General features: G+C 37.3%; 1 protein-coding gene across 10 annotated transcripts in view; it reads right to left on the bottom strand.

Annotated features, from left to right (window-relative positions):
* The window catches only part of LOC106059246 (cAMP-specific 3',5'-cyclic phosphodiesterase 4C-like), a 295,596-nt gene that overhangs the window by 123,407 nt on the left and 159,295 nt on the right, over positions 1–12,894 (bottom strand). For 2 of the 10 annotated variants that reach the window (XM_056029198.1, XM_056029197.1), the window contains exon 2: positions 11,784–12,098. The exons of the other annotated variants lie outside the window; for them this stretch is intronic. In XM_056029198.1, the coding sequence (XP_055885173.1) occupies positions 11,784–11,851 (68 nt within the window). In that variant the 5' untranslated portion in view covers positions 11,852–12,098. The remainder of the gene's footprint in view (positions 1–11,783; positions 12,099–12,894) is intronic. 10 annotated transcript variants of the gene reach the window in all.

Raw genomic sequence — 12,894 nt, 5'->3', positions numbered from 1 at the left:
TTTTAAAGTTCTTAAAAGTGATATCTACTAGCAGGGCCGGCCCTAGCATTTGCGGGGCCCTATGAGAAACGGATCGCCTAGTCTGGGTAAGGATAAGCATAATGTCAAAATTATTTTTTTTTTGAATTAAAAAATAGGCCTACTTTCGTCTTTGCAATAAATTTTTATCAAATGAAAGCTCGCAATGCCACTTTTATTAATTGGCACACCAAAATGTCAATTTGGTCTATTCTTCAGGAGATCTGAATAAATTCAAAAAAAAGTTCAGGACTTTATCGCATATTTTGCCTTTTCATGAGATTTCCCGGAGGCCCTGGAAAAATCAGGAGGTCGCGAAAACCCTGTTAATTTATTTACGTTATAATGGTTTAATATAATACTTAGAATTAGCGCGGGGCCTATGAAAGCGCGGGGCCCACTGCGACCGCATAGGCTGTAGAGGCCTAAGGCCGGACCTGTCTACTAGGAACTTTAACAATTTGCCCACTTCTGGTTGTCTTGACTGGCACAACAAGTTCTTTCTATAACTGTCTGTTTTGTTTGTTCCAACAGTTTGCAGTTCATTGTCTTCATCGGTATCATAGTACCCAGAGATGTCTTCATCGAAACTCTTATTCAAAAGCGTTGATTTCTTCTGTATGTTTTTCCATCGTTTGTCTTTATGATGTAAGATCTGGGTGCTGAATGTTTTTTTATGACAACTGCTTTCTGCCAAGTTTGACCTAGACGAACTCTCCGACAGAATAATCTTTAGGTAGTCTTGCTTTTGCATCGTATTTCACTTTGCTTTTCATCTGTCGTTCGTTGAGTAATGTCTTCGCATTTTCAGCTACCGATGGTTTCAATATTTTGGGATCAGTTGGAATGATTCCCTGAGTCTTCTACTCGTCAGCAGTTGTGATGGTGAATACGGCAGTTCACTTATCGGAGTATTTCTATACTCGAGCAGCGAGCATAACGAGATATGGATCTTTCCCACTTTTGTATGCTCTGAATCCTTTTGCTTTCGCACAAAACATAAACAACAACAATGACGTAATACCATATAATATTAGCACATAATCTTCTTCATGCAGTGGAAAATTAAGAATTTTTTGCCTATCTTGAATTCTGGTCAAAGCTCCTGCGACCAATTAAGTTCAGAAGAAACTACAAAAGTCTGGACTGCATATACGGAAGCTGCTAAAGAAATTAGTACCCTTTCATGCTTTCTGCAAAATGATGAGAAACTGACAAAAACCCAATCCATCGAAAAAGCAAAAGAAGGTAGTGAATACTATGGATTCCCTGTAATCAAAACAACCATAAGAAAGAAAAGACTTGATGGGAAGTTGAGTTCTAATGTAGGACTGTCAATAGAACTGCAATTCAAACGTGTTGCGACAGAAGTGCTGGACAAATTTCATATGGAGATGAAGGGCAGATTCCAAAGGCTGGAAAGAAAAAGGATACCTTTGGGTTTTTCTTGAACCAAGACACCTGTTAGATGAAGACACGCTTATGTCAAACTGTGTTACTTTTCCTGTTTGTATGATGAAATAAATGGATAATCGCTTTTTCAATGTCATTGATGCACGAGCACTTTTCATCAACAAACCAGTAATACAATCACCAATAGACATATTTAGGTAAAAAGGCTTCATATGGTAATTACGTGTGCTCAAACTTTGCAACCTCCTACGAATACCGCTACTCAGGCCACTTCCATTACGTCATGTGAGAGATTATTTTCAAAGCTCAAGTTCATCAAAAACTATCTCAGGAGCACAATGACGCAAGAAAGGCTTATCATGGCTGTAATGTCAGTGAAGTCACAAATACTAGAAAGTATCGATGTAGTTGATGTTATAGATGTCTTTGCTGCACAGAATGCACGACGTGAAACGAGAGTTGTCACTTGTGCATTATTTAACTAATAAACAACGGTAATATTCATTAAAAGAGTCTTCATGATTATTTTTTGTTAAGTTTACTGATATACTGAACTAATTTGATTTTGAGCTTATATATATTTGCGTACATTATCTCATGTCATATGTCGAATGTCAAAATGCAAGGGGCCCCCAAAGAGGTCAATCCCCCCGGGCCCCCAAATCCCTAGTTACGCCCCTGCATAGATGCTAGTTACAATGTAAATAAGACACAAAGGTTGTAGGCTACTCAAGGATTTATGAGTAATTTTGACTTCAACCATTGAAGACAATGAGCAATTTGGAAAGATTGCAAATCTGGAAAGATTGCAAGTGTTGTATTTTCTTTGGCTGTAATCGTTTCCTGTTTCTTTGTTTGTTATTATTGAAACAAAGCATTGTGTTTTATTTACCTGTACAATGTAATTATTATTTGTCAGTTGTACACTAGGCCCGCCATCTACCGGCAATGTCAACTGCGGGCTTTCATAATTATTGCCATTTATGCAATGTGATTATTGGTTCAATAAATTGTAATCAATTCTGATATTCCTCAAATATTGAAGCTATTAGTAATTCCTTTTCTCAATGGAAGTATGCATTGGTGTTGGCAAGGGGAGGTCATCACAGCTAAGTAAAACGATTACCGAAAGGTTATCCCACCAGAACGGCTCTACAGTTTAAAACAAAAAAAAAACTGGATATTTTAGCACTAACTTTGTTCTTTGACTTTCCTGTAAATCTTCCGCTACTCAGCCCTCTCCCTCACTGTGTAATGGCAGAGAGAAACATAGTCATCTAGGAAAAGGGAAGGTCATTAAAACTTCACCAAGAGTAGTGCCCCGTTATGACGTCAGGGGAAATTGATTTTTCAGGGTGTGATGATAGATAATCAGGAATGCAACAGCACGGAGACGTAGCCTAACTTTAGATCGCTTCTCTCCCCTTTCAAGCGGCCGGGCTGCGCTTACGCGGCAACATTTTGACTTTTTCTTAGTGCATCATCTCTTTTACTTCACTGTGTGTGTGTCTGTGCGAGTGTGTGTATATGTGTGTGTGTTCTTGTGTTTTGTTTAAATATGACATTATGTATTTTTTGTTTGTGCTAATGTGTGAATGTTGTTCGTATTTGCATTATATTGTTATTGTTACAGTAGTTACGCTGAGGTGGTCAATTGCAGTCAAACTAAATTTCCATTTGTTTGGACTAATACTAATAATTTTATATTATCTTATCTTAATTATTATTCTATATTATTCTTTATTATTATTCTATTTAATCTTATCTTAACCAATCCAATGATATTTTATTGAGATGGTCATTAAAACTTAGTTCGAGCATTAAAACAAAATGTCTGAGACAAAAAGACTTGGAAGATATCGGCAGTAAAGTGTAGATGTAACAAAAGAGTAGATGTAACAAAAGAGTAGATGTAACAAAAAAGTAAATGTAACAAAAAAAAAGTAAATGTAACAAAAGAGTAGATGTAACAAAAGAGTAGATGTAACAAAAAAGTAAATGTAACAAAAGAGTAGATGTAACAAAAGTGTAGATGTAACAAAAGAGTAAGATGTAACAAAAGTGTAGATGTAACAAAAGTGTAGATGTAACAAAAGTGTAAGATGTAACAAAAGTGTAAGATGTAACAAAAGTGTAGATGTAACAAAAGTGTAGATGTAACAAAAGTGTAAGATGTAACAAAAGAGCCGATGTAACAAAAGAGCCGATGTAACAAAAGAGTAAGATGTAACAAAAGTGTAAGATGTAACAAAAGTGTAAGATGTAACAAAAGTGTAGATGTAACTATCATTATAACTCAGAGATGTATTGATCAGACCAGAATTAAAAGTATTTCCTCCAAGTGATCTCTTGTTATGTCTAAAAGAAGGATTACAGATCCACTTTAGTGTCATTTAATTAGATATAGTAAAACAAAAGTTGTATAGCGAATTTAAATGATACTGCTCTGTCTCAACAAATCAAAAAATGTATTTTAGATTAGAATTAAAAAAAAACAATTTTAAAAATAAATGAATGTTACTAAAACGAAATTTTCGGGTATAACGTAATTGACTTCTAGTATAAAGATGTCTGTAGACAAACGTTTCATATGTAAATTATGAGTGATTCTGGTGTGAATGTACATTTTGTTTTTTTCTAGTTACAATGTTTTGCTTTTTTGTGTAATGCATAAATTGTAAGACAAATTTCCATACGGCCAATAAAGATTATTATACTAATTATTATGAACATCAGGCCTGTTTCGTTGTGCGACAGAAAAGTGAATTCTCTAGAATGTAATGGGTCTCATGTTCCCAGGTGACTGAACTAGCACTCCAAACTACCAGGCACATAGTTGTGCACTTGGCTTGTCAGACTATATACAAAGTAAGGAGATACGTTTGAGAAGGTCAGCTAATGTGTGCCGAACAGGTATGTAAATATGGTAATGACTGACAGACGTCGTTTCAAACATGGCACCTGGTCTCTATTTAATAACCAACCAGGAAATGTAAAGTCCTGAAAAGTAGAGATGGTCACGTGACTCGATCTCAGAACACAAACTACTCAAGTCTTTGCTGCAGATGGTAACAAGCTGTTTAAATAGGATATTTCTTAATTTTGAATTGCTTTCACTTTCTGATTTATTTCATGCATTCATTTTTACTGTTTTTTTTTTAATTTCCATTGATTGATACACAAATTTAAATCTTACAAGTTCTTAAAGTTTCAAAACAATCCCTTGTATGTAAATGAAATAGAGCAGATGCTATTGAAGTAACAAGAACCTAGCCTGAACTCTAATGACTTCTAGTATTTCATCACAATGGGATATGACATTTAATATACAACAGACTCGCATAGAGGTCGACGGATGAATACATTAATGAATATTGAAAGTAGTTGAAGGAATATATTTACATATGGCAACTATAGGGAGGGAAATTTCTTGAAATCTATCTGATGATGCGAATGCACAGAAAATATTGCCCAAGACTCTAAAGAAAAAAAACAACATTAAAAACACATTTTGCAGGGAAAATACATAGAAAAGGAAAGGGAAAATGACATGAAAATGAACAACGAACACCTTCAGATGAACTGACTTGATATAAGTTCACACTATGGCAGGGGTTCTCAACCTGTGGGTCGCGACCCCTTTGGGGTTCGATTGACGATTTGCCAGGGGTCGCCTAAGGCCATCGAAAATATGGATTGTTATTGTCTATTCTTCTATTGCTGTGTGTGTGTGGGGGGGGGGGGTCGCGGCAAAGTGAGGAATTGTAAAAAGGGGTCGCCGAGCTTAAAAAGTTGAGAACCGCTGCACTATGGCTTTCAGATTTAAAAGAAATTGTTTCATTTTTTTTTGTTTTAACTGTCTCCCTTTCCTTGACTAGTTGTGTTACTTGAAGCTTGTCATCAGTTACAATGAACTGTCTCCCTTTCCTTGACTAGTTGTGTTACTTGAAGCTTGTCATCAGTTGCAATGAACTAACTGTCTCCCTTTCCTTGACTAGTTGTGTTACTTGAAGCTTGTCATCAGTTGCAATGAACTGTCTCCCTTTCCTTGACTAGTTGTGTTACTTGAAGCTTGTCATCAGTTGCAATGAACTGTCTCCCTTTCCTTGACTAGTTGTGTTACTTGAAGCTTGTCATCAGTTGCAATGAACTGTCTCCCTTTCCTTGACTAGTTGTGTTACTTGAAGCTTGTCATCAGTTACAATGAACTGTCCCCCTTTCCTTGACTAGTTGTGTTACTTGAAGCTTGTCATCAGTTACAATGAACTGTCTCCCTTTCCTTGACTAGTTGTGTTACTTGAAGCTTGTCATCAGTTGCAATGAACTGTCTCCCTTTCCTTGACTAGTTGTGTTACTTGAAGCTTGTCATCAGTTACAATGAACTGTCTCCCTTTCCTTGACTAGTTGTATTACTTGAAGCTTGTCATCAGTTACAATGAACTGTCTCCCTTTCCTTGACTAGTTGTGTTACTTGAAGCTTGTCATCAGTTACAATGAACTAAGTACATTTTGATTTATACAGCCAAAAACATTTATTTTCAAGTTTTTGTATTTTTCATTCAGATGAGTGACTAAGAGGCCAGTATGACTAGATGGTCATAACAACAGTATTATGCAAGTTTCATTAAAAACAACAACAACAACATACGTTGATGTATCTTTAATGTGAAACTAATTTCGACTGTCTTCTCCAATCGGCCATGTTCAAATGTGTTTCTAGTTTTTAAACCTGTTTGCAAGGAACTGATGCTAGTCTAAAGAAATGTCCTAAACTTGTCGCTGTAGGTTGTTGTAAGACCAATGTACACAGCAAGATAAAAGCAATGCCTTGTCTAGGTAGAAAGGTTTTCAACAGGCAAGACATATGGTACATTGAGACAGTTCTCAGGACTATCAATACTTTGGTTTATTGTTATTGTACGAAATGGGTGACACAAGATCTAGTTACGAACTATATGAAGAATTAAATAACATATAAAAGTGGTGTTAGTGTTGTCAGGGGCAGTAACCGATAAAATATGTCTTTCACAATTGAAATAGAATTAAGTCCCTTGGCAGTGAGTATGCAAAACACAAAGACACTATGACTATCGTTGGTTGTTTGTTTTTGAGCTTACAAGAAATGATGGTTGGAGAGATACTGAACACACTCACAACAATAGTGTGTACATGTAGAGACCAATTCACGACTTTTGTTCATTGGAATACATGTCAAATAGTCCTTAGGATTCAAATTAAGATTACAAAAATATTATAGGAAGTACACGTATTGAAGATAGTCATAACCTCCATGTTGATAGTCACGTGACTGCTTCTTGACAGCCCCCCCCCCCTCCCACCGCCTTTTCAAATAAAACATTACTCCCTGTGTTTCTACGGGTAATAAAAACTCTTGATTGACTTTACATTATTATTTCTGTCTATGTTATCAGCTGGATGAGAATTTATACAGTGTCAACGGACAAGAAGGATATTATATTATTTTATTATATTGACGGGAAATACTATGTTTTATATTGGCGTGAGAAATAATATTCATTCAATTACATTACGTCAACATCTCTTTCGTACTAATCAGTCAGAATGTGTGAAAGTACTTCTCAATATTTGTACTAATCAGTCAGAATGTGTGAAAGTACTTCTCAATATTTGTACTAATCAGTCAGAATGTGTGAAAGTACTTCTCAATATTTGTACTAATCAGTCATTTCAATAAACCATTAGAAATAATAAAGGATCCTCTAGTCCTCTTCAAAGCTACTAACTGGCTTTTTAGTAAGTTACATGACTTTAAAAAAAAATCCTTTCAAGGCAATACATTTAGATAGCAGTCACATAACACCAAGATATAACCAGCAAAGTTTAGGACTGACACCATTTAAACATCTAAAATAATAAAGACAACACAACAAATGGTTGTAATTCAGATTTATAAGTGTCCTGTAAACAAACACAACCAGATCTACAACATTAATTCTCTAACCCCACTCATTTCCCCCACACATTTCCCCCCACACCTAAGAAAACATTGCCAATAGACGGACACATCAGAAAAAAGATCACTCTGGGCTGTTCAAGCTATAAACAACATTTCTCTCTGACTTATTTCTAAGCCGCCTACAGATTCAACGTTAATCTAGAATCCAATAAACCCAACCTATTGATTCCTTTGTACTGCTCTCCGTTATGGCTCGTCTCTCAAATTGTCCAATAAAGAAAGACTTATCCCCTGATTTCAACATGGACAATGGTGTTCTATTGGTGTAGCAAGGAAAGAAATGTGTGTGTGTGTGCGTGCGTGCGTATAGTATGTTTAAGTGTTGTGTTGCGTGTTAGAGTCCATACACGCAGAAACACTTTTGGACAACACTATGCATCATAAAACACTAAACCTTCCTCGACAACACAAGTAGACTAGTAGAATATTCAGAAGTGGAGAAAAATGAATAAAAACAATAATTATCTCATTTCTTATTCAATAGAAACTGGTAAAATGAATATTCAAAGTACAAGGACAGCATGAAACGGTTTGTCTGGACTCATTAATAAGACTAATAAAAATTAACGATTTCATTTTCTAGTTACACAACAACTAGATAAACTAAACAGAGCCTAACTATTTTCTACTTACACAACAACTAGATAAACTAAACAGAGCCGAATTATTTTCTACTTACACAACAACTAGATAAACTAAACAGAGCCGAATTATTTTCTACTTACACAACAACTAGATAAACTAAACAGAGCCTAACTATTTTCTACTTACACAACAACTAGATAAACTAAACAGAGCCGAATTATTTTCTACTTACACAACAACTAGATAAACTAAACAGAGCCGAATTATTTTCTAGAAATTAATACAATGTTTTAGATCGTAGATCAAAGACTTGTGTGTATGTAGAAACAAATTGATCTAAGTGGAGACTGATGGTCAATAAAATTAGAAAAGTAGAAATAATGCACACACACACAAACCAACAACAAAAACACACTGGACTAGAACTAACAAATACTCAAAAAACATCTAAAAAAATGCTCAGAAAGATGAACACATAGGTACATGGGTACGCGTAGCCGTAGAACATAATTATCTTCTCTGCAATTTATAAGATAAGAAGTGAGAGTGTTTAAGCATGTATTCGACGTTGTCTGTCAGTTAAAGGAATCAAATGTGTACTCAACTATCAGCTCAACACCTACAGCTACAAATGTGTACTCAACTATCAACTCAACACATACAGCTACAAATGTGTACTCAACTATCAACTCAACACATACAGCTACAAATGTGTACTCAACTATCAACTCAGCACATACAGCTACAAATGTGTACTCAACTATCAACGCAACACCTACAGCTACAAATGTGTACTAAACTATCATTTCAACACCTACATCTACAAATGTGTAAACTATCAACTCAACATCTACAGCTACAAATGTGTACTCAACTATCATTTCAACACCTACAGCTACAAATGTGTAAACTATCAACTCAACACCTACAGCTACAAATGTGTACTCAACTATCATTTCAACACCTACAGCTACAAATGTGTAAACTATCAACTCAACACATACAGCTACAAATGTGTACTCAACTATCAACTCAACACCTACAGCTACAAATGTGTACTCAGCTATCAACTAAACACACACAGCTACAAATGTGTACTCAACTATCAACTCAACACCTACAGCTACAAATGTACCTCATGCAATTCGTTTATAATCAAACTGATCCTCTGACCATTTTGAAATGTCCACTTGTTGGTCAGTTTTTAAAATTTTGCTGAAAATGACACCGTATCGCGTCCCTAATTGAAATGCCACTCTAGAAGACTTTCCTTTGTATCAATACATCTTGACTTGACTTACTTGACTTAATCCCTTGTGTGGAGCATAGGGCGGCAAATATTGGTTTGCCATCAGACTCTGTTCTGGGCAATTTGTATAGCTGGACCCATGTCCATCTGGCTGTATTGGTCAACCGATCTTCTTCATGTTGGCTTTGTTCTTTCTCTTTCCCATTGGGTTCAAGTCTAGGGCCTGCTTTCTGTTGTTTTTCTCAATGTCTGCCCAACCTAACCCCTTTTGTAGTAATACATCAGTGATAGACAAACGTATTTGTCTCAGGGGTCATTTAAGTTTCCTACATGCTTCTAAAGGGGAGTAACATAAAAATAAAAAAAAAATTAAAAAACAGCTCCTACGCAGTGTAATTGTATCAACTAGTATGGATCAGTCATGTATAACGCCACTTCAGCCAAGTACAGTTTCTTTCCTTTGTTCGAGCTACCAAACAAAATAATTAATTAACTAAATGGTTAATCTTTTAAAATTGATTCTTTTGTTTTCAGGTAAAAGAAATTATTGTGCAAAATTTCAGCTTGATCCGAGATTGGGTGTTAGAGAAATAACATATTCACACTTTTTACCAGACAGACATTGGGAGTTGATATAAGCTTGTTAAAAGCTAGTGCCGAGTGGAAATGAATCTAGGCGTCAGTCAAGGGCAAAGAATTATCGAGGCAGATGAAATACCAGACCGCAAAGATGCATGGGGGCAATCAAAGCGAGAAGAACTGACCGTCCTAGCTCAGTTTAACAGAACGTCCCAGCCCAGTTTAACAGAACGTCCTAGCTAAGTTCAACAGAACGTCCCAGCTCAGTTCAACAGAACGTCCCAGCTCAGTTTAACAGAACGTCCCAGCCCAGTTTAACAGAACGTCCCAGCCCAGTTTAACAGAACGTCCTAGCTAAGTTCAACAGAACGTCCCAGCTCAGTTCAACAGAACGTCCCAGCTCAGTTCAACAGAACGTCCCAGCCCAGTTTAACAGAACGTCCTAGCCCAGTTTAACAGAATGTCCTAGCCCAGTTTAACAAGACGTCCTAGCCCAGTTTAACAGAACGTCCTAGCCCAGTTTAACAGAACGTCTCAGCTCAGTTCAACAGAACGTCTCAGCTCAGTTCAACAGAACGTCCCAGCCCAGTTTAACAGAACGTCCCAGCCCAGTTTAACAGAACGTCTCAGCTCAGTTCAACAGAACGTTCCAGCCCAGTTTAACAGAACGTCCTAGCCCAGTTTAACAGAACGTCCCAGCCCAGTTCAACAGAACGTCTCAGCTCAGTTCAACAGAACGTCCCAGCCCGGTTTAACAGAATGTCCAAGCTAGGTTCAACAGGACGTCCTAGCTCAGTTTAACAGAACGTCCCAGCCCAGTTTAACAGAACGTCCCAGCCCAGTTTAACAGAACGTCCTAGCCCAGTTTAACAGAACGTCCCAGCCCAGTTGAACAGAACGTCCCAGCCCAGTTTAACAGAACGTCCTAGCTCAGTTCAACAGAACGTCCCAGCCCAGTTTAACAGAACGTCCCAGCCCAGTTTAGCAGAACGTCCTAGCCCAGTTCAACAGAACGTCCCAGCTCAGTTTAACAAGACGTCCTAGCCCAGTTTAACAAGACGTCCTAGCCCAGTTTAACAAGACGTCCAAGCCCAGTTCAGAATCGGTCGTTGGCGATTACTTTGAGCGATTCAGAGAAAATTACGCCACATGCTGCCGCCATTACAGAGATGAGACCATAGTTTGTTAGAATGTCGCGTCTAGCTCGCTACGGGACCAGAAGTTGAGAGAGAAGAATCTGGTTTACGTTTGGCTAGGGAGTTATTCCTTGAAACAGGGCGACCTTACAATTGACCTACTTCTTTCACGTGCACGTGCTCTAGTTATTAAGTCTTAGCACGAAGCTCGTCACGAAAGGTCATGAACTATCGTTTCTGCTTGGAAACAAATCGGACTTCTTTACAGATGAATGGAGTATGCGCGGATCTGGTCAGTAGTGTATGGGCGGATTTGAGGGTATTGTATACGTAGGTCTTTTATGTTGTATTTAACTTCATACTTCCAAATCATGTCCACCAGAAAATGTAATGAAACACAATTAAGATTTTAAGCTGTTTGCTTTATCAAAGACCAAAACATTGTGTGTGTGGGTTAGTCAAGAACAAAACGCGATCCTGTTGAAGTGAGCTGTCAGTTGAGCAATAAAACTATCCAGGTCATCTAGAGCTGGGACACAGCCGATAAAACTCGGCTTGTTTCTAGCCTTCGTATTGACCACAATGATAACATGTCTGGTTCTCTCAGTGGAACTTACAGCGAAACATCCAAGTGTACAAACACTCAGACATCTTAGTGCACCAATTGAAACCAAAGAATGAGAACTCAAGTTTAAAACTTAAACTAAAACTACTGTAAAGTCTCAACTAATGTGTTCATCTAAAAAAAAAAAAGATTGAAGTTAGGAACTCTGGCCAAAGCACTAACAAATGGTTGTTGACTTACCAGATCCAGGAGTGACGTCGGCGTTCATTGGACGTCCCGACGTCCCCAGGCACTGTCAGAGACATCATGGTGCTGATGTGGAACTTCTTAGAAAAAACTGAAGTCGAGTCTTTGTCCTGGAGTTAGGTGTCTCGATCCGTGTCTGACACTCTCGCCTCTGGAGAGTTCCAATAAAAGGGAAACAATTTGCAAGAATTCACGAGTTTGGTACTTATGAGGTCCATCGCAAGCCAGCAGACTTTTACTCATTATACTGACACTATCTCAACATCAGTTGTTGTTTTTTTGTGTGTTCAGTGCCTAGACGTTGAAGCTCTAAATGTCAATAGCACAGTTTATAGTTTACCAACAACACATGTCAATAGCACAGTTTATAGTTTACCAACAACACATGTCAATAGCACAGTTTCTAGTTTACCAACAACACATGTCAATAGCACAGTTTACCAACAACACATGTCAATAGCACAGTTTACCAACAACACATGTCAATAGCACAGTTTCTAGTTTACCAACAACACATGTCAAAAGCACAGTTTCTAGTTTACCAACAACACATGTCAATAGCACAGTTTCTAGTTTACCAACAACACATGTCAATAGCACAGTTTACCAACAACACTTGTCAATAGCACAGTTTACCAACAACCCATGTCAATAGCACAGTTTACCAACAACACATGTCAATAGCACAGTTTACTAACAACACACGTCAATAGCACAGTTTACCAACAACACATGTCAATAGCACAGTTTACCAACAACACACGTCAATAGCACAGTTTACCAACAACACATGTCAATAGGTAAGTTAACTCTAAGGTGAAAGGGAAACAGAGCATAGACTGCCGTCAAGACAGACAAACGATTGTGTAGCAGACTATTTGGGTCTGTATTTAAACAATGTATCAAATTCACATCGCTCAGGTTAGATTATTGGGTCTGTATTTAAACAATGTATCAAATTCACATCGCTCAGGTTAGATTATTGGTTCTATATTTAAACAATGTATCAAATTCACATCGCTCAGGTTAGATTATTGGGTCTGTATTTAAACAATGTATCAAATTCACATCGCTCAGGTTAGATTATTGGGTCTATATTTATACA

The sequence above is a fragment of the Biomphalaria glabrata genome, chromosome 5 (genome assembly GCF_947242115.1).
Source record: "Biomphalaria glabrata chromosome 5, xgBioGlab47.1, whole genome shotgun sequence".
In the NCBI taxonomy this organism is placed as follows: Eukaryota; Metazoa; Mollusca; class Gastropoda; family Planorbidae; genus Biomphalaria; species Biomphalaria glabrata.
The sequence above is the reverse complement of the archived record's forward strand: the minus strand, read 5'-3'. Positions and strand labels throughout refer to the sequence as shown.